At 35.4% G+C, this 22,639-nt stretch overlaps 1 protein-coding gene across 1 annotated transcript; it reads left to right on the top strand.

The window, feature by feature from the left end:
• The first annotated feature begins 1,212 nt into the window (after window positions 1-1,212).
• Window positions 1,213-9,630, top strand: LOC308338037 (BTB/POZ domain-containing protein 8-like). Its single transcript, XM_080831592.1, has 5 exons — window positions 1,213-1,920; window positions 2,179-2,263; window positions 2,641-2,780; window positions 4,260-6,584; window positions 7,844-9,630. The coding sequence occupies exons 1-5, from the start codon at window positions 1,308-1,310 to the stop codon at window positions 8,311-8,313; spliced, it is 3,633 nt and encodes a 1,210-aa protein (XP_080687718.1). The 5' UTR covers window positions 1,213-1,307; the 3' UTR covers window positions 8,314-9,630.
• The last annotated feature ends 13,009 nt before the right edge of the window (window positions 9,631-22,639 follow it).

The raw sequence follows: 22,639 nt of genomic DNA, 5'->3' as shown, positions 1-22,639 counted from the left end.
TTACTTTGTTTGTGTGTGTATTCCCACCCCCATATATGTTACTTAGACAGATTTTTAATGTAAATGGAAGTTTTCTGTATGCAGAAATATTAGCCCTTGATTTGTATATCAGTATATGCTCAGGTTTGAAAACATGCGTCACATTTTTTTGAGTATCCAGTATGTTATGGGCACAGTGTTAAGGGATACAAGGATGAAGACAGCATAGACTCCTCCTTAGACCTTTACAGTCTCATACAGCTTTTCAAAGGGGAGGGCATATTTCATAAAGAGTGGCAATATAATCTTAAAATTTTATTCTGCACTTCCCAGCACTTTTTAAAATGTTGTTGTTCCCTTGCATAGCAAGGTTGATTCTAACCAAAATGATACAGGCACATTGTCTTCAGTGTCTTAAGTGTTCTTCTCTTTTCCTCTCTTTTACCTACTTCACCTGTTTTTAGGATCCCTTTTCCTCCACTTTCTCCATATTGCCAGTGTTGTGTTACTATTTTGTTTCTTCCAAAAGCCAAACTTTTCAGATGTACTGTCTCATTTCCCAGGGGCTTGCAGCCCAAGAGCCCACCCCCAAGGATTAAATCTTTAGTGATAAAATTTCAGACATTTGGGATAGGATTGAAGAGACAGTTTTTGGTGAAAATCTTTGTAACGTACCTCAAATTATACCATATAAATGACTGCTTGCTTAAAGCAGTAAATCATGAGCTCAAGTCCTACTTCCATCCCTACAAACATGTGACCTTGGTAAATCACATCAGCTTTAATGCCCAGTTTCTTGTTTATGAAACAGAGATAGCAACAGGAGCCCTCTCATAGGAGTGTTATGAATATTAAGTGAGATAATGTGTGAAAAGGGTTTTAGCACAGAACCTGGGAGTGGGCCTCAAAAAACATGGGACATTGTTATCATTGACCCAAGGCATCCTGACGCCTTTAGGTGTTAATCTCTACCATAACTTCACAAAGCTAAATAGTATGCCTTTTTAAAATAGCATTGTCTTTTAATTTTTTATGCTGTATTTCAGATTCAATTAAGGTAATGTGACCAAAAATACATTCAAGTGATCAAAGATGATTCAAATTTTGCGTGGTCCTATATTGTTATGTGATCTTTACTTTCTCCTCTTTGAAAAGCTGCTTATTGAAACAAAGTATTGTAAGTCAAGTACTTCCGTCAAGTTATAAAGAATTTTTTTTCTTCTTTATAGCAAAGGAGACAAGTTTCTGACTCTGGTGTTATAAAAAACAAATCTTGGAGAGGAAATACCAAGAAGGATTGTTGGAGTTATCCCTCTACTAAGCAAAAGATGAAATCTGATGGATTAGGAGCATCTGGTCATTCATCAAGTACTAGTAGAAATACTATAAATAAAACTTTGAAACATGATGATTTAAAGGAAAAGGGTGGTACAAAAACAGCGCCTAAGGTTACAAAAGAACTTAAAACTGGGGGAAGGAATGTTTCTGGAAAGCCCAAAGCTGTAATAAAGTCCCAAACAGAAAACAGTGATAATGCTAAGTCAGCAAACAAGTCACCTAGACAAGCTGTGGAAAGATCTGCAGCAGCGTCAGCAAATGGACAGAAAAACTCATTAAATGAGAAAGGAGTGAGAAATCAGGAAGGGCACATTACAGGTGCCAGACCCAAGGTACTCACTGGAAACTTAAATGTGCAAGCCAAAGCAAAGCCTTTGAAGAAAGTGACAGGAAAAGATTCTCCATGCCTCAGTATCGCAGGGGCTTCCAGCAGATCAACCAATTCAAGTATGGAATTTCTGATTTCCACTGAATGCCTGGATGAACCAAAAGAAAATGGATCTGTAGGAGAAGAGAAGCCTTCTGGTGATAAACTGACCTTTTGTGACTCTGCAGGACAGACAGTGAAAAACAGTGTGGAAAGTATCAAAACTTCTACTGTAGGTGGGTTTTAGTACCCTCACTTTTAATAGCTCCTGACAGTTAAAGTTCCTAGGAAAAAAATGATTCTGTAGTTGGATGTTTATTTAGTTTCAAATTCCAAAAGGCATTTATTTACATGTGTTCATGCAAACTGAGAGAAAACATACTTCTTCCCACATTAACATTTATTTTTGGATATAGTGTCTGGCCAGTGAATTTATGCATGGCTTTTACATATTCAACGTTCTGTTTCATGATTGACTTTTTCTTAATTTACAGCAGTAAAATCTCGACCTGCTTCAAAAGTTACCAATGGAACTTCAAATAAAAAAGGCATTCAAGAAGAAACTAGTATAAATAACAGGTAAGTCTTCATTCATTATTTTACATGTACATTAGCTTTCTCTGCAATTTAATTATGTGCTAACTTCTAGCTAAATATTTTAAAAACATCTTTTCTTCTTTGTTAGGGAATGTATTTATTTACACAATATTTTTAAACTTTATTAAGATAGTGTATGAAAAATGATATATTACATTTGTGGCATTTGATATGTATTGCTTTGTTATACTTGACCTGCTGGTTTACAAACTTAAAGACCTATGAACATAAGGTTTTTCTCTTTTTAGAAAAAAAAGATAATTTTTAATTTCTTTAAGAAAAAAATATATTTTGTAATATGAGTCTTAAAATTTCATGTGTTGCTGAGTGCAGTACTGAATGCAAATCATTTTTCTTAGTGTGCTAAAGAAGGTCACTAACAAAGGATATAGTGATACAGTACCACAGGCAATTTTAAAGAAAAAAGGAAATGGCAGTGGATGTGCTACAGCTCAACAGAGGACAAAAAATGCCTCATCTAATCTTGCTAAAACTCAAGGTAAAGCTGATATAGTCCTGGGTATTACTTCTGTGTTTAAATTGAATAAGCAGAACTCTGATGTGGAACTTTAGCAACAAATAAGAATATAACAGGGTTTCACTCATTTTACATTTGTGTCATACTATAGAGATAAGACTTTACACTTTTACTTTTAGATAAGTATTTTTAAAAAATATTTATTTGAAAGAGCGCGAGGCCTGCACGTAGGGGGAGGGTCAGAAGAAGAGTCCCAAACAGGCTCTGGAGGGCAGAGCTGTGGAGGAAGCAGGTGGATGGATTTCAGGGTCCTGAGAACATGACCTGAGCCTAAGCCGAAACCAAGAGTGAAACCCAGGCGGCCCTAGATAAGGATTTTGGTATTTCAGGGTGTGGGTTTGGTTTTTATTGTCTTTTGTGAGAAATAATTAAGGGAGTCAATAATTTATCTGTATTTTTAGTCCTTTTATATATTATGCCTAGGTTTCTTCAGTTTCATTGATAACTATAGGAATTACATGTGCAAAACCAGCACTAATATTAGAGCCCTTTAAAAAGTAATGGTACAGTACAGTCTTGAGCACTGTGACATGTAGAGAAGAATTTTCCCTCTGTGCTGTGCCTGTTGTTTTGCCGTGTTCTAAGAGAGAAAAGCATACTGATCAGATTGCATAATGACATGCCGGTGACATAACAACTGATTTTAAAATTAATTTGCTTTATGTATTAAGCATTCACTTAACTATGAGCAGTTTGTAAAAACCTAAAAATAATTTTGAGTTAATTAATACTGAAAGTGAATTTTAAAATAAGCTAGAGAAAAATTATTCAAGTTCTAGTAATAACTAAAAATTAAACATTTACAGAGGTTTGGCAATTCTGTTGGATACTTTTCATTATCATCTCTAGAACTCAACCATTGTAAACAAATAGATTCTCAAAATTAATCCTTGCCCTCCAATTACCATTTTTAGTTTCCACTGTACATCTAAGTTGTTAATCCAGATGATCTGCAATAAAAATGGTCTTGTTATGAGAAATAAATTAGTTTTGTTCATGTTTGACAGGAAAATAACTGCAGTAATTTCAACATTTCTATTTTATATTTAGCTTGATTCTCCTTTTAGCTGTGTGGAACAGTCTTTTTTCCCCAAAAAACTTCAAAGGGAAGACCCTTCCTGCTCTTCTAATATAAGAAAATCAGATTTTTCCACCCTCGTATATTTATGCAAATCCAATTCTGTTGTAAGGATCAACACTCTCGAGGAAAAAAGATCCTATTTAAATAATTTTACTAAGATGCTGCAGTAGTCCCCTATATTTGTAATAAAAAATATTTTTTTATTTTATCATGTTCATGACACCTAATCTTTTATAGTCCATGTCACAGGTACATCATTTCTTGTTTATTTTATTTCTTCTAAAGTAATTTAAAAACAAATACTGCATTTCATTCACAAATTGGAAAGTACATTATATTTTTAAATTTTCTTTTCTTAGGATCTCAAGGAGAGTCACCAAATTCAGTAAAATCTTCATTATCTTCAAAGAAGTCTGATGAAAATGTGACAAAATTGGACCACAATACAACTGCAGATAAACAAACACCTAAGAGAAAAATTGTTAAGCAGGGACACACATCTTTGCCTAAGGTTAATGCAAAAATAGCGGCAATGCCTAAAAACTTAACGAATCAGTCTAAGAAAAGTGAAACTTTGAGTAATAAAGAGTCAAAACAGAAAACACTTCCTGGACAGGTTATGTTGAAAACTCAGCCTTCTTCTCAAAGACCTTTAAAAAGTGAAACATGTGTTGTCCAAAAAAGTATGTTTCATGATGTACATGATAATAATAACAAGGATGATATTTCTGAACAGAAGCCTCATGAACCTCTAATTAATGTCACATCAGAAATCAGTGGTAGAGAAGCATTCCAGTCATCATGCAAACCTGACCCACAAAAGCCATTAAACAATCAAGAGAAAGAGAAGTTAGTATTAGAATGCCAAAGTATTTCAAATCTGGATAAATCAATAAAACATGAACTAGAATCAAAATGGATTTGTTCAGATAAAAATGAAACAAAATTTTCCAGCAAAGAATCAGATCAGTACAACACAGCTAAAATACATTGTCTTTCTGATAGGAGTGATAATGCAGATCCAAAATTTTATAGCACCACTGTCCTAAAATCCATGATTTCAAATCACAGTGAAAACTCCTTGAACTCTAATCCTGTTTGTGATTTAGATTCAGCAAATGCAGAGCAAATCCATTCAGTATCAGATAGGGAGAAGCAAGGAGGGAAACAAGATGTAAACAAAAAATTAAGCATTAAATGTGTCAAAGATGTTCTACCATGTGTTGCTGAAAGGACAAATGGTACCTTAAATTCTGTCCAAGATAACAGAAAATCTAAAATTCATGTAGAAGAACAGAAAATTCCTAGTTACTTGTCTGATGACTCTGCTATGAGTGAAATCAAACATGCTACAGACTCAGATATTTCTTCCAACTGTGTTTTGGAACAAATATCGGGAAAAAATTCTCCTAAAGATATGGAAACAACAGAAACTCCGGAGAGCCATGAAACTCCAGAAATTCCCTTTATGAGCCACTGGAATTTGAGTACCAGTGGTCTGCATCAGAGAGAAAGCCCTGAATCTGACACTGGCAGCGCTACCACATCCTCTGATGACATAAAGCCCAGATCTGAAGACTATGATGCTGGAGGGTCTCAGGATGATGATGGGTCAAATGACAGAGGTATTTCTAAATGTGGCACTATGCTGTGCCATGATTTTCTTGGAAGAAGTAGCAGTGATACTAGTACTCCTGAAGAATTAAAAATATATGATAGTAACTTAAGAATTGAGGTGAAAATGAAGAAGCAAAGTAGTAATGATCTTTTCCAAGTTAATTCAACAAGTGATGATGAAATTCCTAGGAAACGGCCAGAAATTTGGTCTCGATCTACAGTAGTTCACCCTAGGGAAAAAGAAAATATTCGACGAGGCAGTGTCCAGTTTGCTCAAGAACTAGATCAAGTTTCTTCCTCTGCAGATGAAACAGAAGATGAAAGATCTGAAGCTGAAAATGCTGGAGAAAATTTGTGTACATCTAACTCAGTTCCTCAGCAGTTTCAGGGAATAATTAATTTGGCTTTTGAAGATGCAACAGAAAATGAAAGTCACGAGTTTTCTGCAACTAAAAAATTTAAAAGATCAGTCTTACTTTCAGTAGATGAATGTGAAGAACTAGGATCTGATGAAGGGGAAGCCCATACTCCCTTTCAGCCTTCTGTAGATTCTCTTTCACCTTCTGATGTTTTTGATGGCATTTCTCATGAACATCATGGAAGGACCTGCTATTCCACGTACACACAAGGAAGTGAAGGTAGTATTTTAGAATGTAAACAAGATAAAGGCAATAGTGTATATAAAAACGAAAGCTCTCTCTTGGGTCCCAGTAGCATTGACTCATCAAGAAAAGATAAACAGAGTGCTTCAGCCACAGGAAAAAAGTTCACAGTAGATGTCCTGTTCAAAGGAGGCAGACAGCTTCTTCCAGAAGATAAAGTAAACAGTGGAAGCAAGGTAGATAATGACTTTCTGCAACGGAGCAAGCTCTCAGATAATGATATAAAATCTCAAGAAAGACCGTGTCATTTGGAGCTTCATCAGAGAGAACCCAATTCTGACATACCAAAGAACAGCTCTACAAAATTTCTGGACTCCTGTCGGAGTCAACTTCTGCCTCAGGAAGGTCAAGTGAAAGAGAACCATTCTACAGCTACCCAAAAAGCTAATATTGCTTTATCTGCAGGTAATGTACAGAAATAGAAATGCTAAATCCGTAAGAAAATGAGTTTATAGATTTTAAAGTTGTAAGTAGCCCCAAATGTTATATTTTAGTTAGAATAATTAAGCAACAGATACAAATTTCAAATGAAAACTTAAATTTCTTAATAATATGAAAACTAGCTAGTTAATCTTTATTGTTCACTTAAAATCCTAGTGCAGAGTTAAGATCTAAGCAAAATTTTGGTTATTATTAGAGCTAATCTATTAAGAGATTTTACATGAAAGAATAAAGAGAAAAACTTAGTTTGCTATTACTTAGTTATTTATGTCTAATTTAACATAGAATTCTTAACTATTAGAAATTTTATTATACATTGGATATGATTTATGGACTGCTAGTATATATCTAAGAGGGCTGTGCAATAACTATAATAATATAACTAAAAGCACTGAACTATTTTAACTAGATTAATTATTACAATTTATATACATTTTACAGAGATTAAGACTTTGAGGATCACTATAATTCTAAAATTTTCAAGTAAAAAGATAAATTTCCTAAAAGAGATTATATTTAGAAGTAATGATAATATATGAAAAAAGCCCAGGCTTATTTCATATGTATAGATGATTTCCTGTCTAATTGTTTTGTGTGTTTGTCTTCCTTATTAAAGTAATTTGAACTAATGACCCACATTTAAAATATGCAATAGTGGCTGACTGCGTAGCTATTGTATATCAGAACTAAGAAAGACACTGTTCAGCAAAATCACAACAATAGGGAGCTCTTTAAAGTTGTATTTTTTGTTTGTCCTTGCTTGCATCCTCTTTTGCATGTGCAATATACAAATAAGGCTTTAGAGAAAATGTATTTATTCCCCTTTTGGAACTGACTTAACTTAAAAATCACCATAAAATAACCATGTCTTTTTTTCTCTTTTAAGTTCATATTAGGGTGAATTAGATACATGTGCACATTCTATGTTTATGTTTAAATAATTTTTGTTTTCTGTATCACACATTTTCAAATTAAAGTATGGAGAATTATTGTTAGTTGCCTATGTTGATTTTGCTGCTAAACATCCTTCGATTGTTTTTTTTTTTAATATAGAAAAAGAAATGCCTCAATAATCTTGTCAATTTTGTATAAGTGTTATTTTTTCCATTCTGTTTTTTTTTTTGGACTATAACTGTTACATTGTTTTAATATTGTTCTACAAAACTCTGAGGGGTACCAACATGAGCAATTTTTACATTGTGTAGTATTATGAATTATTTCAGGAGACATAGATGATTGTGACACACTGGCACAAACCTACATGTATGACCATCGGCCTTCAAAAACCCTCTCTCCAATATATGAGATGGATGTAATAGAAGCATTTGAGCAGAAAATGGAATCAGAAACACATGTTACAGACATGGATTTTGAAGATGATCAGCACTTTGCAGAACAAGATTGGACACTATTAAAGCAACTGCTCTCTGAACAGGATTCAAACTTAAATATTACGAATTCTGTTCCTGAAGACTTAAATTTAGCACAGTATCTAATCAAGCAGACACTACTTTTAGCACGAGACAGCTCAAAACCTCAGGGTAAAGCACATGTTGACACTTTGAACAGATGGAGTGAACTAACCTCTCCCCTTGATGATTCCTCAGCAAGCATCACCATGGCTAGTTTTTCCTCTGAAGATTGTTCACCCCAAGGGGAATGGACAATTCTGGAACTGGAAACTCAGCATTAAGAGTATTAACACTTTGGAAAATTTTGAACTATGCCACCACTTTATTTTTTGATGCTTATATTATATCCAAATAATTATTGCATTAGCCAGAGATAGACTGTCCTTAATATTGAGGGAGTCTTTCCAATTTGTTGAGGTAAACATAATTTGTTTATTAATATATCATATGTAGAAAAAAGTTTTTCTAAAATTTTTGAGCATGTTTTATTAATTATTAGAGGAATTAGTAGACTTACAAAGAAACCCTACAGTTTTCCTTTCCTAACTGATCATTTGTTCACTTGTTTATAATTCAAGGATTTAAAATGTGAATGCACAAGTAGATCAGTCCCTTTACTTTTTGCTCTGCATATAATAACAGTAATTTAACAATAAAAGACTTACTGTGCTTGTGTCATTTTATGTAGAGTTAATCAGTGAGTAACATTCAAACTCAGTGTGATTGAGCCTGATAACTGAGTATTAGAAGAAACTTTCACTTTCCCAACAGTGCAGGTCCAGGAAATTGTGAAGTAAATGCACTTCAAATTTCAGTCACATTGCTACTAAAACAAAAAATGGAATCCCTCGTAACTATCTTTTTTGGGACATATCCAAAGAGAGGCATCTGCCCTTGTCCATTTGTTTCACCTATACAGACTTTATATAGTTAGTTAATCGCTCTTCATTTTCCATCCCATATTAGAGATATTTTGGAACTATTCCAGCAATAAGCCTGCACTAAATATTAATTTTAAAATGGGTACATGAGTCATTTGAGTTACTAAGTTAAACTGTGTGTGTATGTGCACACACATGCATGTATGTTTGCTTTTTCCATGTGTCTGTATAATCTGGTTCCTTATTTCCTGGATCACATTGTCTTTCAGTCTATAATTTTGGTAGCAAGACAAAGAAAATCTCTTCTACAAAATGGTACTGGAGAGTGAACACTTGGATACCTACTTCATATATGTGGACATTGCTCTTAGGATGATAAAATTTAGTAGAATTAGCCTCTCTCAAAGCTGTGTAACTAACATAATTTCTCTAAAATATGTCAAAAGTAAGGAAACCTTTTGGTTTGGAATTCCTTTTCTAAAATGATGGTTTTCATGGGGCACCTGGGTGGCTCAGTCGTTGGGGGTCTGCCTTTGCCTAGGTCATGATCTCAGGGTCCTGGGATCAAGCCCTGCATCAGACTCCCGGCTCGCCTGGAAGCCTGCTTCTCCCTCTTATACTCCCCCTGCTTGTGTTCCCTCTCTTGCTGTCTCTCTCTCTCTCTCTCTCTGACAAATAAATAAATAATAAATAAATGAATAAAATAACGGTTTTCAACAAATTAACAGTAGAGTGAATCTGTATTTTGAATAGCTACAATCACATTAATGTGCAATCATTTTTTATTTTTATATAATAACAATTATTTTTAGCCACTAACCTGTTACACCATAAATTTGCCAAGTGTTTTTCTTTTTTACTATATATTCTTTTCTTTTTTTTTTGACAGAGAGAGCACAGCAGGCGGAGTAGCAGGTTGAGGGAGGGGGAGAAGCAGGTGCCCCGCTGAGCAAGGAGCCAGATGTGGGTCTTGATTCCAGGACCCTGGGATCATGCACTGAGCCAAAAACAGTTGTTTAACCAACTGAGCCACCCAGGTGCCCCAAAGCCAAGCCTTTTTAAACTAGAAGCTCTGTAGGGGGCACTCATTCATTCCATCAAGAAACAGGCATTTGTTCTACGCACGGAGGTACAAAGATAAATAAGGTTTGATTCCTGTTCTCCACTCAAAAAAAAGAGTGTTCAGTTTCTAGTGTGGGGGAAAACCATGTAAGAGGTTAAAATATAGCATTGTAAGAACATTGTATTTTCAAGCCGGGTGGGAACTTAGAGATTAATCTAATCCCTTCAAATTCCAAAGAACTCTGAAGCCCATAGGAATTGAAAGATTGTCTAAGGTCCCACAACTAATTCGTGGGCTACAATCTAATATTTCTTAATTTTAATTTGATGTTATATCTACCATACAACATGCTCATTTGATTTTTATCATAAAGCTTGAGAGCAAGTATATTTATAGGTGATTCATGATATAAAGAAGTAATGTATGATAGTCAGAAAGAGTGCAAATTCCCAAGACATTGTGTTATTTCCTTTTTTCCAAATGTGAAATTGTTTTATGTGTTCTTTTTAATAAATAGCTCAGAAATTTGTTGCTTTATAAATGAGACTTCTTTCCCAGTTCTAAGGTCTTAAAAACTTTGTTCTTCAAATACTAGACATTAAAAAGCCATTCAGTTTCATGTCACATCTGCAAATTAGGTAATAGGGAAGGCATTTTGCTTAAGTAGTGATCTCTTAGGTAATTTCAGGACATGTGTGTTTTCTTATGCTTTTTGTGCATCTGCCAGCCTGTTTGCTGTGGGACTCTTCGGTCTAGTACTTCATGATTTAACAAACACAAAGGGAAAAATAATTGCTAACATTTATTTAGCTCCTATTATATGCTAGACACTGTGCTAAGTGCCTTAAATATACACTAACATTAATTCTCATAATAATTATATGAGAATCGTCTTCTTATCATCTTTATTTTACACATGAGGAAACTGATAATAGAGTCCTTACCCTGGATTAGCTACCCTAGTGGAAGAAACTAAAAGAGAAATAACACACTATACTCTTGTTTGGTAAGATAACAGTTGTATATGGTCAGAGATGTGTGAGCCCAGAAGAAGCAGCTACAAACAGCTTGTCAGGAAGAGAAGATTAGAGAAAGCTTCTTAGAGTAACTAATACTCTGTGACTCCTTCAGAATTTCTATAAAGGGCTTAATGGCTGCAGTCTAGTTGGAAGTGTAGGCCAGGGGACTTAGCTTGAAGAGTACTTGTATAGAAAGTACTTTGGTTTTACTTTGATTCTATGTTATAGATAAATAAAAATAGAAATGTCCTTAAAAGATGCTTTTATACATAGTTCATATGAAGTTACAAAACGTCCAATTGTCCATACCAAGAAAAAAAAACTTTTTATTTTGATTTGGCTTGCTTTGGAGGACTGATAAAGATTATGAAAACAGTCTAAAACCCCTTTATAACATCTCTTGGAGCTACCAAGTAACCAGATGCTGGCTTTCAAGGATGAGTAAGAATTTGCTTGGTGATAGGGCATACTAGACACAACAGTGTGTTAAAGAATGGTAACAGATGTGTATTGAGGATGAGGAGGAAGAATTACAGGCGATAGAGCTAAAGAAGAGACTGGAGTTGGATTCTTAAAGTTGGGAAATACTATGCTATAGTGTTTCAATAGTCAAAATCCTGGATTTAGTGAGAATTGTGTCTCCTTCCACTGTGCATTCCTTTAACTCTCAATAGACAAGCTTTCCATGTTTTGAGGAAGTAGCCATCTACAATCAAAATGGGTAGTCATCGGAGTTGTTTTTTTAAGTAATTAGGTAACAAAACTAGATGTGTTTCAGAAAAATAACTGTCAGCTCTAGTGAAGATGGCCTGGTTTGGAGAAGCACCCAAGTCTCAGGATGCAATTAAAATAATTTTGTCAACCTTAGAAATGGGAAATGAAGGAGGATCTGGTAACAGAGATACCAGATAGACTGAGATTACAGAATTTGGTGATAATTAGATGGTGGGAGAAGATTAAAAGGAATTTTATAATCGCTATCATTCAGGGGCACCTGGGTGGCTCAGTTGGTTAAGCGTCTGCCTTCGGCTCAGGTCGTGTCCTGGAACTGATCCCTGCATGGGGCTCCCTACTCAGTGGGGAGCCTGCTTTCCCTCTCCTTTTGCCCCTCCCCTCCAGCTCGTGCTCTCTCAAATAAAAATCTTTTTAAAAAAATTATGAAATTGTAATGTGTCATAACATAGCTCTATATAAAGTATAATCAGTGCCTAAAGGAGAGGGAAATGATGGGATGTTACTTGGATGGGTTCCCTTATTATTGTAGGAGTTCACAAGACAAAAGAGGCATACTCTTGGCAGAAAGAGTTTAGAGGCAGTGGGGAATTCTGGTTGTTCCATATGGCTAGAGAGAAGGGAACAGATGGTAAGGCAAGGGATAAAGTTGGATGGGGATGTAGAGTCCAGGGAGTAACACAATCTGATTTGCATCTTATTTTCATTATTTTTTTAAGGAGGCTCCATGCTGGGCCCAGTGGATCTTGAACTCAAAACCGTGAGATCAAGTCTTGAGCTGAGATTAAGAGTCACTTAACTGACTGAGCTACCCAGGTGCTCCAGATATACATTTTAGAAAGATCACTCTGGGGGCTTCTGGGTTGCTCAGTTGTTGAGTGACTGACTCTTTGTTTCACCTCAGGTCATGGTCTCAGGGTCTTGAGATCAAGACTGGAGGGGCTCCATGCTCAGTGGGGAGTCTGCTTAGAATTCTCTCTCTCCCTCTGCCCACCCCGCCCCCCATTCATCCTGTCTGTCGTGCTCTTTTTCTCTCTCTCTCTCCCCCTCTCAAATAATTTTTTTTAATTTATTTATTTGTTAGAGAGAGAGAGAGCGAGCACAGGCAGACAGAGTGGTAGGCAGAGGCAGAGGGAGAAGCAGGCTCCCTGCCGAGCAAGGAGCCCGATGTGGGACTCGATCCCAGGACGCTGGGATCATGACCTGAGCCGAAGGCAGCTGCTTAACCAACTGAGCCACCCAGGCGTCCCTCAAATAAATAAATCTTAAAGAAAAAGATCGTTCTGGAAGCAGGGTGACAAGGCGGGGAGATCAGTGATGAGTATTTCAGTAACCAAGGCTTGGATGAGAGTAGTAGCTGTGGAGATAGAGAGATGTGGACATATTTGAGAGATTTAACATGTGGGTTAGAAAAACTTAGTGACTGATGTGCGGGTGAGAGGAGAGAGTCATCTTAAAAGACTCAGGTTTCTGACTAGGGTGCCTGGGTGGTTGATGATATCATTACCTAGAAATTGAAGTAAGCTTAGGATGAGTTTAATTTTGAGTATAACTGAGTTTGAGATGCCTGTGGGACATTCAAGGGGCTGAGGACGAAATACCACGGAATAGAAAAAGGCCTGAGAGGGGCGCCTGGGTGGCTCAGTGGGTTAAAGCCTCTGCCTTCGGCTCAGGTCATGATCTCAGGGTCCTGGGATCAAGCTCAGCTTCGGGCTCTCTGCTCAGTAGGGAGCCTGCTTCCCCCTCCTCTCTGCCTGCCTCTCTGCCTACTTGTGATCTCTGTCTGTCAAATGAATAAATAAAATATTTTTTTAAAAAATTTTAAAAAATAAAAGCCTGAGAAGGAGAACGAAAAGGAATATTCTGAAGTAAGAGAACTAGCAGGGTAAGGTAAGGAGAAAAGACTGATGAATGTATAATCTCAGTACCAATCAGAAGGACAAATCAAGGCCAAGAGATTCCATTTGAACCTATCAAACTGAAAGGATTTTTTAAAAAATACAATGTTAGCAAGAGAATAATAAATTTTGGATACTCTTATGTTACTATGGAAATGTAAATTGCCTTTCCTGTAAGTAATTAGGCAATCTATATCATGAATATAACTTCATATCCTGAACCTAGTCCTTTCCCTTCTTGGAATCTCCCACTAAGAAATAAGAATCTGAGACCTAAATACATTAATGAAAATTGAAAATTAGCTGAATGTCAACAGTAGCAGAAGGCTCAATAAAATATGGTGCATCTATAACACATTATGTGATGATTATAATTGTTCCCAGAAGATCTGTTTAATGCCAAGGGAAGATGCTTAAAAACCCAAAATATATATTTATAATATCCCAATTTTCCATGTTTATAAGTATATAGAAGAAGAGACTTGAAGGAAATAAGTAAAATGTTAATGATGGTTATGGTTAAGTGATACTGATGATTTTATCTTTTAACTCACATATTTTCCATGTGTTCTACAAAGCACAGAAAAATAAGTAGGTTTGTTTGTTTTGGGATAAGCAGAAGTAGTTAACAGTGTTGAATGCTGTTTGAAATGTCAACTAAGGTGCACACCTAGACTAGTTCATTAGATTTGGACATTGTGATTTTACTGGCAGCTTTTGTCAGTTGGTGTTTTTTAGAGTAGTAGGAAGGGCAAAAAGGTGAGCAGGAGGTAAACAACTAACTGTTTCAAGGAAGTAGACTGAAAAGGAGACAGTGGTAGTTTGTTTTTGAGATGGAAGTAACTTCAGCACTTTGAAAATAAGAAGTTGGGAATAATTGAATCAGGGCTATCAAGGAAGAGGCAGGAGGCAGTGGGATAAAGCACAGAGTCCTAACCGACACAGAGCACTTCAAGGAACTTCAGGTATTTAATACAATTAAAGCATTGAATGCATGTGGGACAGCAGTGGAATATAAAGCTGGAGAAATACAGGCCAGGCCATGAAGATGTTTGCCATCTAGGCAAACATATTTAGAAAAAATTTAAAGCAAATACATTATAGGACTTTCATTAAAATTATATAGAAAATATTTTGGAATGAAAAGAAACTAGAGGAAGGAAGACCTGTAAAAGTGTCATTGGAATGATTAAGGGAAAAAAGAGGCCCACACTTAGGAACTAGTATCAAGGATAGAAATGAGAGGACAGATTTGAGAGATAATTGGAGTAGAATGAACAAGATGTGGTTACTATTTAAGGGTGAAGACTTGGGAAGAGGGATAAAGGTGATCTCCTACCCATATCCCATAATTCTAACAAGTAGAAAAAAAAAAGGAAGACAGATAGTTCCTGATTGAAAAAAAGATTATTTTCAATTTGGGCATGTCACATTTGAGATGTAATTGAGATAACCAAGGTACACAGTAGAACGTCTTTCAAAATTCAGAAACTCAACAAACTATGATCTTTCTACTCCCACAACATCTTCCGCTAGTTCTGCGGGGGTTTGGGCAGGTGAAAGTGGAGACTTGGTTTGGCTCAGTTTAATGATAACTTCCAGGAGCTATTTTCAACTTGTAATTATCTATACACTCTTCTCTAGTGATATTTATATTTTTCATATTGTAAATTCTTATACCAAGAGCACTTTGAATCTGGCTTAGATATGAGAGGTACGTTTTTATCATGTTAATATCATATGAGTTACTTTTAATGTCCATGATTCATCTTTCATACAGTGGTTCCTTAACTACTTCCAAATTTAGTCAACATTAGCACACGAATTTTAATTTTGAGAATTTCAATTCTATTCTGATTCTACATTTTTATAATAATATCCCAGTCAGGGCGCCTGGGTGGCTCAGTGGGTTAAGCCTCTGCCTTCACCTCAGGTCATGGCCTCAGGATCCTGGGATTGAGCCCCACATCAACCTCTTCGCTCAGCAGGGAACCTGCTGCCCCCTCTCTCTCTGCCTGCCTCTCTGCCTGCCTCTCTGCCTACTTGTGATCTCTCTCTCTGTCAAATAAATAAATAAAATCTTAAACAATATCCCAATCAATTAATGAATTTCCAAATCAGGAAGATATTAAGAAAAAATACTTTCACACAAGGACTTATTTTTTCCCTAAAAGAGTTTTCATATAAAATATACCTCTTTTCTTTCCATTTATGCTCAATTTTAGCCTGGCAAGAGAACTTATAAAAAACTGAAATAGAAATATACCTACATTTAAACTACTACATGCTTAGGAAAAAGATGTCTGCAATGCCCTTACAAAATTGTTTTTTTTTTACTTAGATATATGCAACTCTCAAAACATACATAATCTACTTTTAAAGTCAAGAAGGTAAATAAAATACTTTTACAGTTTCCTGATTTAAAGTATAGAGAACAGCCCTCAAGCTTAAGAAGTGAGAAAAATAACATTAAATTGAATCCGAAGAAAGGAATGAATACAGACAATAGTAGAACTTAATTAGAAATCAGAGATGAGTGAAACTGGTAAGTCTAAGAGCTGATTCTTAAAACAATCTTCACAATGGAGAGAAAAACATAATATTAGAGATGAAATAACAAGGTACTAATTTGCACAACTGCATTCAAAACCGTTGAAAACCTGGATGAAATGGACTTCTAGAGAAATATAAATTACCAAAATAAGCTCAAAAAGAGAAAAAATCTATACCTTGGAAGAAACTGAGAAAGCATTCAAGATCATTTTGGAGTATGGAGAAACAAGAAAAGCCTCCAGATGGAATTTAAGAAGCCATCATAATGTGATCACCATAAACCTGCCTAAACATAGCATAATACAGAAAATTATAGAATAATGCCACTTGTAATAACACAAAATTCGTAAAAGACTCAAATATTTAAAACATGAAAATTTAAGGAATGCAAGATGATTTAATGTAGGGAAGCCTAGTCGTATAGTACATCCATATTAATAGGTTAAATGTAGAAAAATAATACCATCATTTCCATAGATACCAAAATTTAACTTGAAACTATGAAGCCAAAAGAGTACTATACAAAAAACATGCATAGTGTTTTAATATAATCTTGAAATAAGGGGCACCTAGGTGGCTCAGTTAAGTGTCTGCCTTTGGCTCAGGTCATGCTCCCAGGGTCCTGGGATCAAGTTTCACATCAGGCCCCCTGCTCAGCAGGGAGACTGCTTCTTCCTCTCCCTGTGCCTGCTGCTCCCCCTGCCCGCTTGTACTCTCTCTCTGACAAATAAATAAAATCTTTAAAAAATATATATGTTATAAATGTATATATTATATATAATAAATAATATATATGTAACATATAATAGATATATAAAACCTTTAAAAATATATATATAATCTTGAAATAAAGCACACGAACCTCAGAAAACTCATGCAACTCTGAAACATTAAAGTATGAGATTGATAATTTGGCTATTTAAAATTTAGAACTAACATATGCCCAAAATACCATAAACAAAATGAAAAAGCAGAAGATAAATTGGGGGGAATTTTTTGCTTTTTTTAAATTAACATATATGTATTATTAGCAAATTTTTGCTTTTTAACAAAAATTAAAATGCAAGAAGCTGGTAAACAAAATATATTTGACCAGACTCATGATTAAAGCATTAGAGAAAGAACCATAAAAGAAAAGGTTTTTAAAAATATGCATAGATTCAGTAAGTCATAACACATTTGATAAGTGAAAATATTGTAAGTAAAATAAGTGAATAGCCACTAACCCACTTTAATTAGGAATTATAAGTGAAAACAAATTAGATGCTTTGCCAACCTTATAAAAAATCATTGGAACTAATTAGACTCAACTAACCAATTGAAGTATATTAGAGTAGAAAAATAATTCCAAGTATTACTATACTATACAAGTTTAAATTATTGGTCAAATTAGATAACTTGCTTGGAATTCAGTTTCACCTCAATTTTGAAAATCAAGCTAGAATTCTGGGCCGATTACATTAAACTCAATTCAAGAACAATGTGTGGGATGATTGTGCTTTTCATAGACAATGAGATAAGAAAATCTAAAAATTACTAAGGAGGAAATGAAAATATTTTGAGCTGTCATATGTGGCACAAATCTCTGAGTCAGTTTATATTGCCACACAGATTTATTTGTAGCATGTCAGTGTCAAGCAGCTATTATTACCATCACAGATTTAACACCTTATTTGCTTTTTTCATTTTTTAATGTATTTAGAAGCAGAAAAAATCGTAAGTTAATTTTTTATTCTCCTATTTTTTTTCTTAAAAATTACTGATCATCTCAAAATTTATTTGAACATAATGTTGATGACATCTTAGGAATGACAATTCAGTCAGTAGATTCTAAAGTTAGTGATACTACTAAATGAAGAAAAATATTTCATATGTAAGAATTCTCAGGGAAAAAATGTGAGTTTTCCTAAGTATGTTTTTTGGAAAGATGTGACTAGTTACTGAGTCATCCATGGGAGTGATACTTTTTTTGTGTATGAAAATCATCTCATTTTCATGTTTTAGTTCCCTTATATCTTTATTAATTTTGATCAAGTGTTTACCCTAAGTGAAAACTTGAAGTATCTATAGTTTCTTCCTTTACTTAAAGGAAGGATTTACTTTACTTAAAGGATTTTATATTCTAAAAGGTTTTTTTGTTGTTTGTTTTTTTTTTTAAGATTTTATTTATTTATTTGACAGAGAGAGATCAGTAGGCAGAGAGGCAGGCTCCTTGATTGCGGAGCAGAGAGCCGGATGCGGGGCTCAAACCCAGGACCCTGAGATCATGACTTGAGCTGAAGGCAGAGGCTCAACCCACTGAGCGACCCAGGGGCCCCTAAAAGTTTTATAATAAGAAAAAACTAGAGAAGAAAATTAGGAATCTTATTTGCAGGAAGTATGACCAATATATTCTTAATATATAAATACCTCATATAGCAATCAGAAGAATGCTAGTAGTAATCTAGGAGAAAACTAGGCAAAAGTAAAAACAAAATTAACAAAAGAAAAAATAGAAAGTATCAATAAAAATATAGTGAATGATTAAATGTTTTATATAGCAGTAAAGAGATACAAAACAAAACAAAATATGTTCATCTATTTAATTGATAAAATTACAAAACCTACTTTTGTCCAGAGTACAGTGACATTGACATTGCATTCATAAATTGTTGGTGTAAGTGTAAATTGGTGCAAACTTTCTGGAAAGCACACTGGCAATAGGAATATAGGCCTTTATATTCTTTATAATCATTAACTTGATAATCTCACTTTTAGAAATTTAATGAATAATCAGAAATAGTTTATATATATATATATACACACATGTATGATATATTTTTTTAATTTTTTATTTATTTTCAGTGTAACAGTATTCATTGTTTTTTCACCACACCCAGTGCTCCATGCAATCTGTGCCCTCCCTAATACCCACCACCTGGTTCCCCCACCCTCCCACCCCGCCCCTTCAAAACCTTCAGGTTGTTTTTCAGAGTCCATAGTCTCTCATGGTTCACCTCCCCTTCCAATTTCCCTCAACTCCCTTCTCCTCTCCATCTACCCTTGTCCTCTATATTATTTGTTATGCTCCACCAATAAGTGAAACCATATGATACTTGACTTTCTCTGTTTGACTTATTTCACTCAGCATAATCTCTTCCAGTCCTGTCCATGTTGCTACAAAAGTTGGGTATTCGTCCTTTCTGATGGAGGCATAATACTCCATAGTGTATATGGACCACATCTTCCTTATCCATTCATCCGTTGAAGGGCATCTTGGTTCTTTCCACAGTTTGGCGACCGTGGCCATTGCTGCTATAAACATTGGGGTACAGATGGCCCTTCTTTTCACTACATCTGTATCTTTGGGGTAAATACCCAGCAGTGCAATTGCAGGGTCATAGGGAAGATCTATTTTTAATTTCCTGAGGAATCTCCACACTGTTCTCCAAAGTGGCTGCACCAGTTTGCATTCCCACCAACAGTGTAAGAGGGTTCCCCTTTCTCCACATCCTCTCCAACACACGTTGTTTCCTGTCTTGCTAATTTTGGCCATTCTAACTGGTGTAAGGTGGTATCTCAATGTGGTTTTGATTTGAATCTCCCTGATGGCTAGTGATGATGAACATTTTTTCATGTGTCTGGTAGCCATTTGTATGTCTTCCTTGGAGAAGTGTCTGTTCATATCTTCTGCCCATTTTTTAATATGATTATCTGTTTTGTGTGTGTTGAGTTTGAGGAGTTCTTTATAGATCTTGGATATCAACCTTTTATCTGTACTGTCATTTGCAAATATCTTCTCCCATTCCGTGGGTTGCCTCTTTGTTTTGATGACTGTTTCTTTTGCTGTGCAGAAGCTTTTTATCTTGATGAAGTCCCAGAAGTTCATCTTTGCCTTTGTTTCCTTCGCCTTTGGAGACATATCTTGAAAGAAGTTGCTGTGGCTGATATCAAAGAGGTTACTCCCTATGTTCTCCTCGGGGATTCTGATGGATTCCTGTCTCACATTGAGGTCTTTTATCCATTTTGAGTTTATCTTTGTGTACGGTGTAAGAGAATGGTCAAGTTTCATTCTTCTACATATAGCTGTCCAGTTTTCCCAGCACCATTTATTGAAGAGACTGTCTTTTTTCCACTGGATATTTTTTCCTGTTTTGTCAAAGATTATTTGACCTTAGAGTTGAGGGTCCATATCTGGGCTCTCTACTCTGTTCCACTGGTCCATGTGTCTGTTTTTATGCCAGTACCATGCTGTCTTGGTGATCACAGCTTTGTAGTAAAGCTTGAAATCAGGTAACGTGATGCCACCAGTTTTATTTTTGTTTTTCAACATTTCCTTAGCAATTCGGGGTCTCTTCTGATTCCATACAAATTTTAGTATTATTTGCTCCAGCTCTTTGAAAAATACTGGTGGAATTTTGATTGGAATGGCATTAAAAGTATAGATTGCTCTGGGCAGTATAGACATTTTAATGATGTTTATTCTTCCCATCCAAGAGCATGGAATGGTCTTCCATCTTTTTGTGTCTTCTTCAATTTCTTTTAGGAGTGTTCTGTAGTTCCTCGAGTACAGATCTTTAACCTCTTTGGTTAGGTTTATTCCGAGGTATCTTATGGTTTTTGGTGCTATAGTAAATGGAATCGATTCTCTAATTTGCCTTTCTGTATTTTCATTGTTAGTGTATAAGAAAGCCACTGATTTCTGGACATTGACTTTGTATCCTGCTACATTACTGAATTGCTGTATGAGTTCTAGTAGTTTGGAGGTGGAGTCTTTCGGGTTTTCCATATAAAGAATCATGTCATCTGCGAAGAGAGAGAGTTTGACTTCTTCCTTGCCAATTTGGATACCTTTTATTTCTCTTTGTTGTCTGATTGCTGTTGCTAGGACTTCTAATACTATGTTGAACAAGAGTGGTGAGAGTGGGCATCCTTGTCGTGTTCCTGATCTCAATGGGAAGGCTGCAAGCTTTTTCCCATTGAGGATGATATTTGCTGTGGGTTTTTCATAGATAGATTTGATGAAGTTCAGGAATGTTCCCTCTATCCCTATACTTTGAAGCGTTTTAATCAGGAACGGATGCTGGATTTTGTCAAAAGCTTTTTCTGCATCAATGGAGAGGATCATCACATGTATGATATTTTTAAAGTACTGAAATGTAGGAATAGATAAATTATTTTGATATGTTAGGATATCACACCACTTTAATAAATATCTGATTATTTGGGGATTTATTGTGATTTTATCACAATTAAATGAAGGAGATATTAATGTATATATAAATAGTATAAACTATTTATGATAAAGACTGCTGTGATAGTCTTATGTGTCAGTTCGGCTAGGCTATAGTACCCAGTGATTTAATCAAACATTAACCTAAGTGTTGTTATGAGATATTTTGTAAATGTATTTAGCCTGTACAAATCACTTGGCTAAGTATAGGAGATGGCCCTCAGTAATGTTAGTGGGCTGCATCCAATTAGTTGAAGGCCTTACAAGCACAAACTGAAGTTTTCTAAAGAAGAAGTTCTGCCTTAAGATCAAAGCACCAACTCCTGCCTGAGTCTCCAACCTGATCTACAGATTTCAGACTTGTCAGCCCCCACAATTCTGTGGGCTAATTCCTTGAAATAAATCTAATATATATCTCTGATATATATTTCTGTTTCTCTGGACAACCCTGACTGGCACAGCTGCTATATCCTACTCCAAAATCTATTCTTCTCCTTTTCCTTCCTAATAAAATCCTGAATTTTATTGCTGGATACTTGGCCAATCAGAATAAATAGTCCATTTCCCAGCCTTGGGAAGCTAATCTTGCAGCTAATTATAACCCTGTGACAAGGTTCTTCCCAATGAAATATAAATAAAAGTGTTGAGTAGTACTTCCTAAAAGAAAACAGTATCATTTACAACTGCATCAAAAATAACAAAATGCCGGGACGCCTGGGTGGCTCAGTTGGTTGGGCGGCTGCCTTTGGCTCAGGTCATGATCCCAGCATCCTGAGATCGAGTCCCGCATCGGGCTCCTTGCTCCGCAGGGAGCCTGCTTCTCCCTCTGCCACTGTGTCTGCCTGTGCTCGCTCGCTCTCTCTCTCTGACCAAAAAAAAAAAAAAAAAAAAAAAAAAAAAATCTAAAAAAAAAAAAACAAAATGCCTAGGAATAAACTTAACCAAGGAGGTGAAAGACCTGTCCTCCGAAAACTACAAAACACTGGTAAGAGAAATTCAAGACAACACAAATGGAAAGATACAATATGTTAAAGGATTGGAAGAAAAAATATTGTTCAATTGGCCATATTACCCAAAGCAAACTATGTGTAATGCAATCCCTGTCAAAATACCAACAGCACTTTTCACAAAACTAGAGCAAATAATCCTAAATCCTAAAACTTGTATGGAACCAAAAAAGACCCAAATAGCTAAAACAGGTTTTTTTCTTCTTTTCAAAGATTTTATTTATTTATTTTACAGACAGAGA

This window comes from Martes martes (genome assembly GCF_963455335.1).
Source record: "Martes martes genome assembly, contig: scaffold_362, whole genome shotgun sequence".
Lineage (NCBI taxonomy): Eukaryota > Metazoa > Chordata > Mammalia > Carnivora > Mustelidae > Martes > Martes martes.
Note: the sequence above shows the minus strand (reverse complement) of the source record. Positions and strands in the feature narration are given on the sequence as shown.

Excerpts from the sequence above, each read along its gene's own strand:
- LOC308338037 (XM_080831592.1), top strand. The coding sequence starts at position 1,308 with ATGAAATCTGATGGATTAGGAGCATCTGGTCATTCATCAAGTACTAGT. Across the intron at positions 1,921-2,178 it reads TATCAAAACTTCTACTGTAG|CAGTAAAATCTCGACCTGCT; the intron begins GTGGGTTTTAGT and ends CTTAATTTACAG. Across the intron at positions 2,781-4,259 it reads TAATCTTGCTAAAACTCAAG|GATCTCAAGGAGAGTCACCA; the intron begins GTAAAGCTGATA and ends TTCTTTTCTTAG.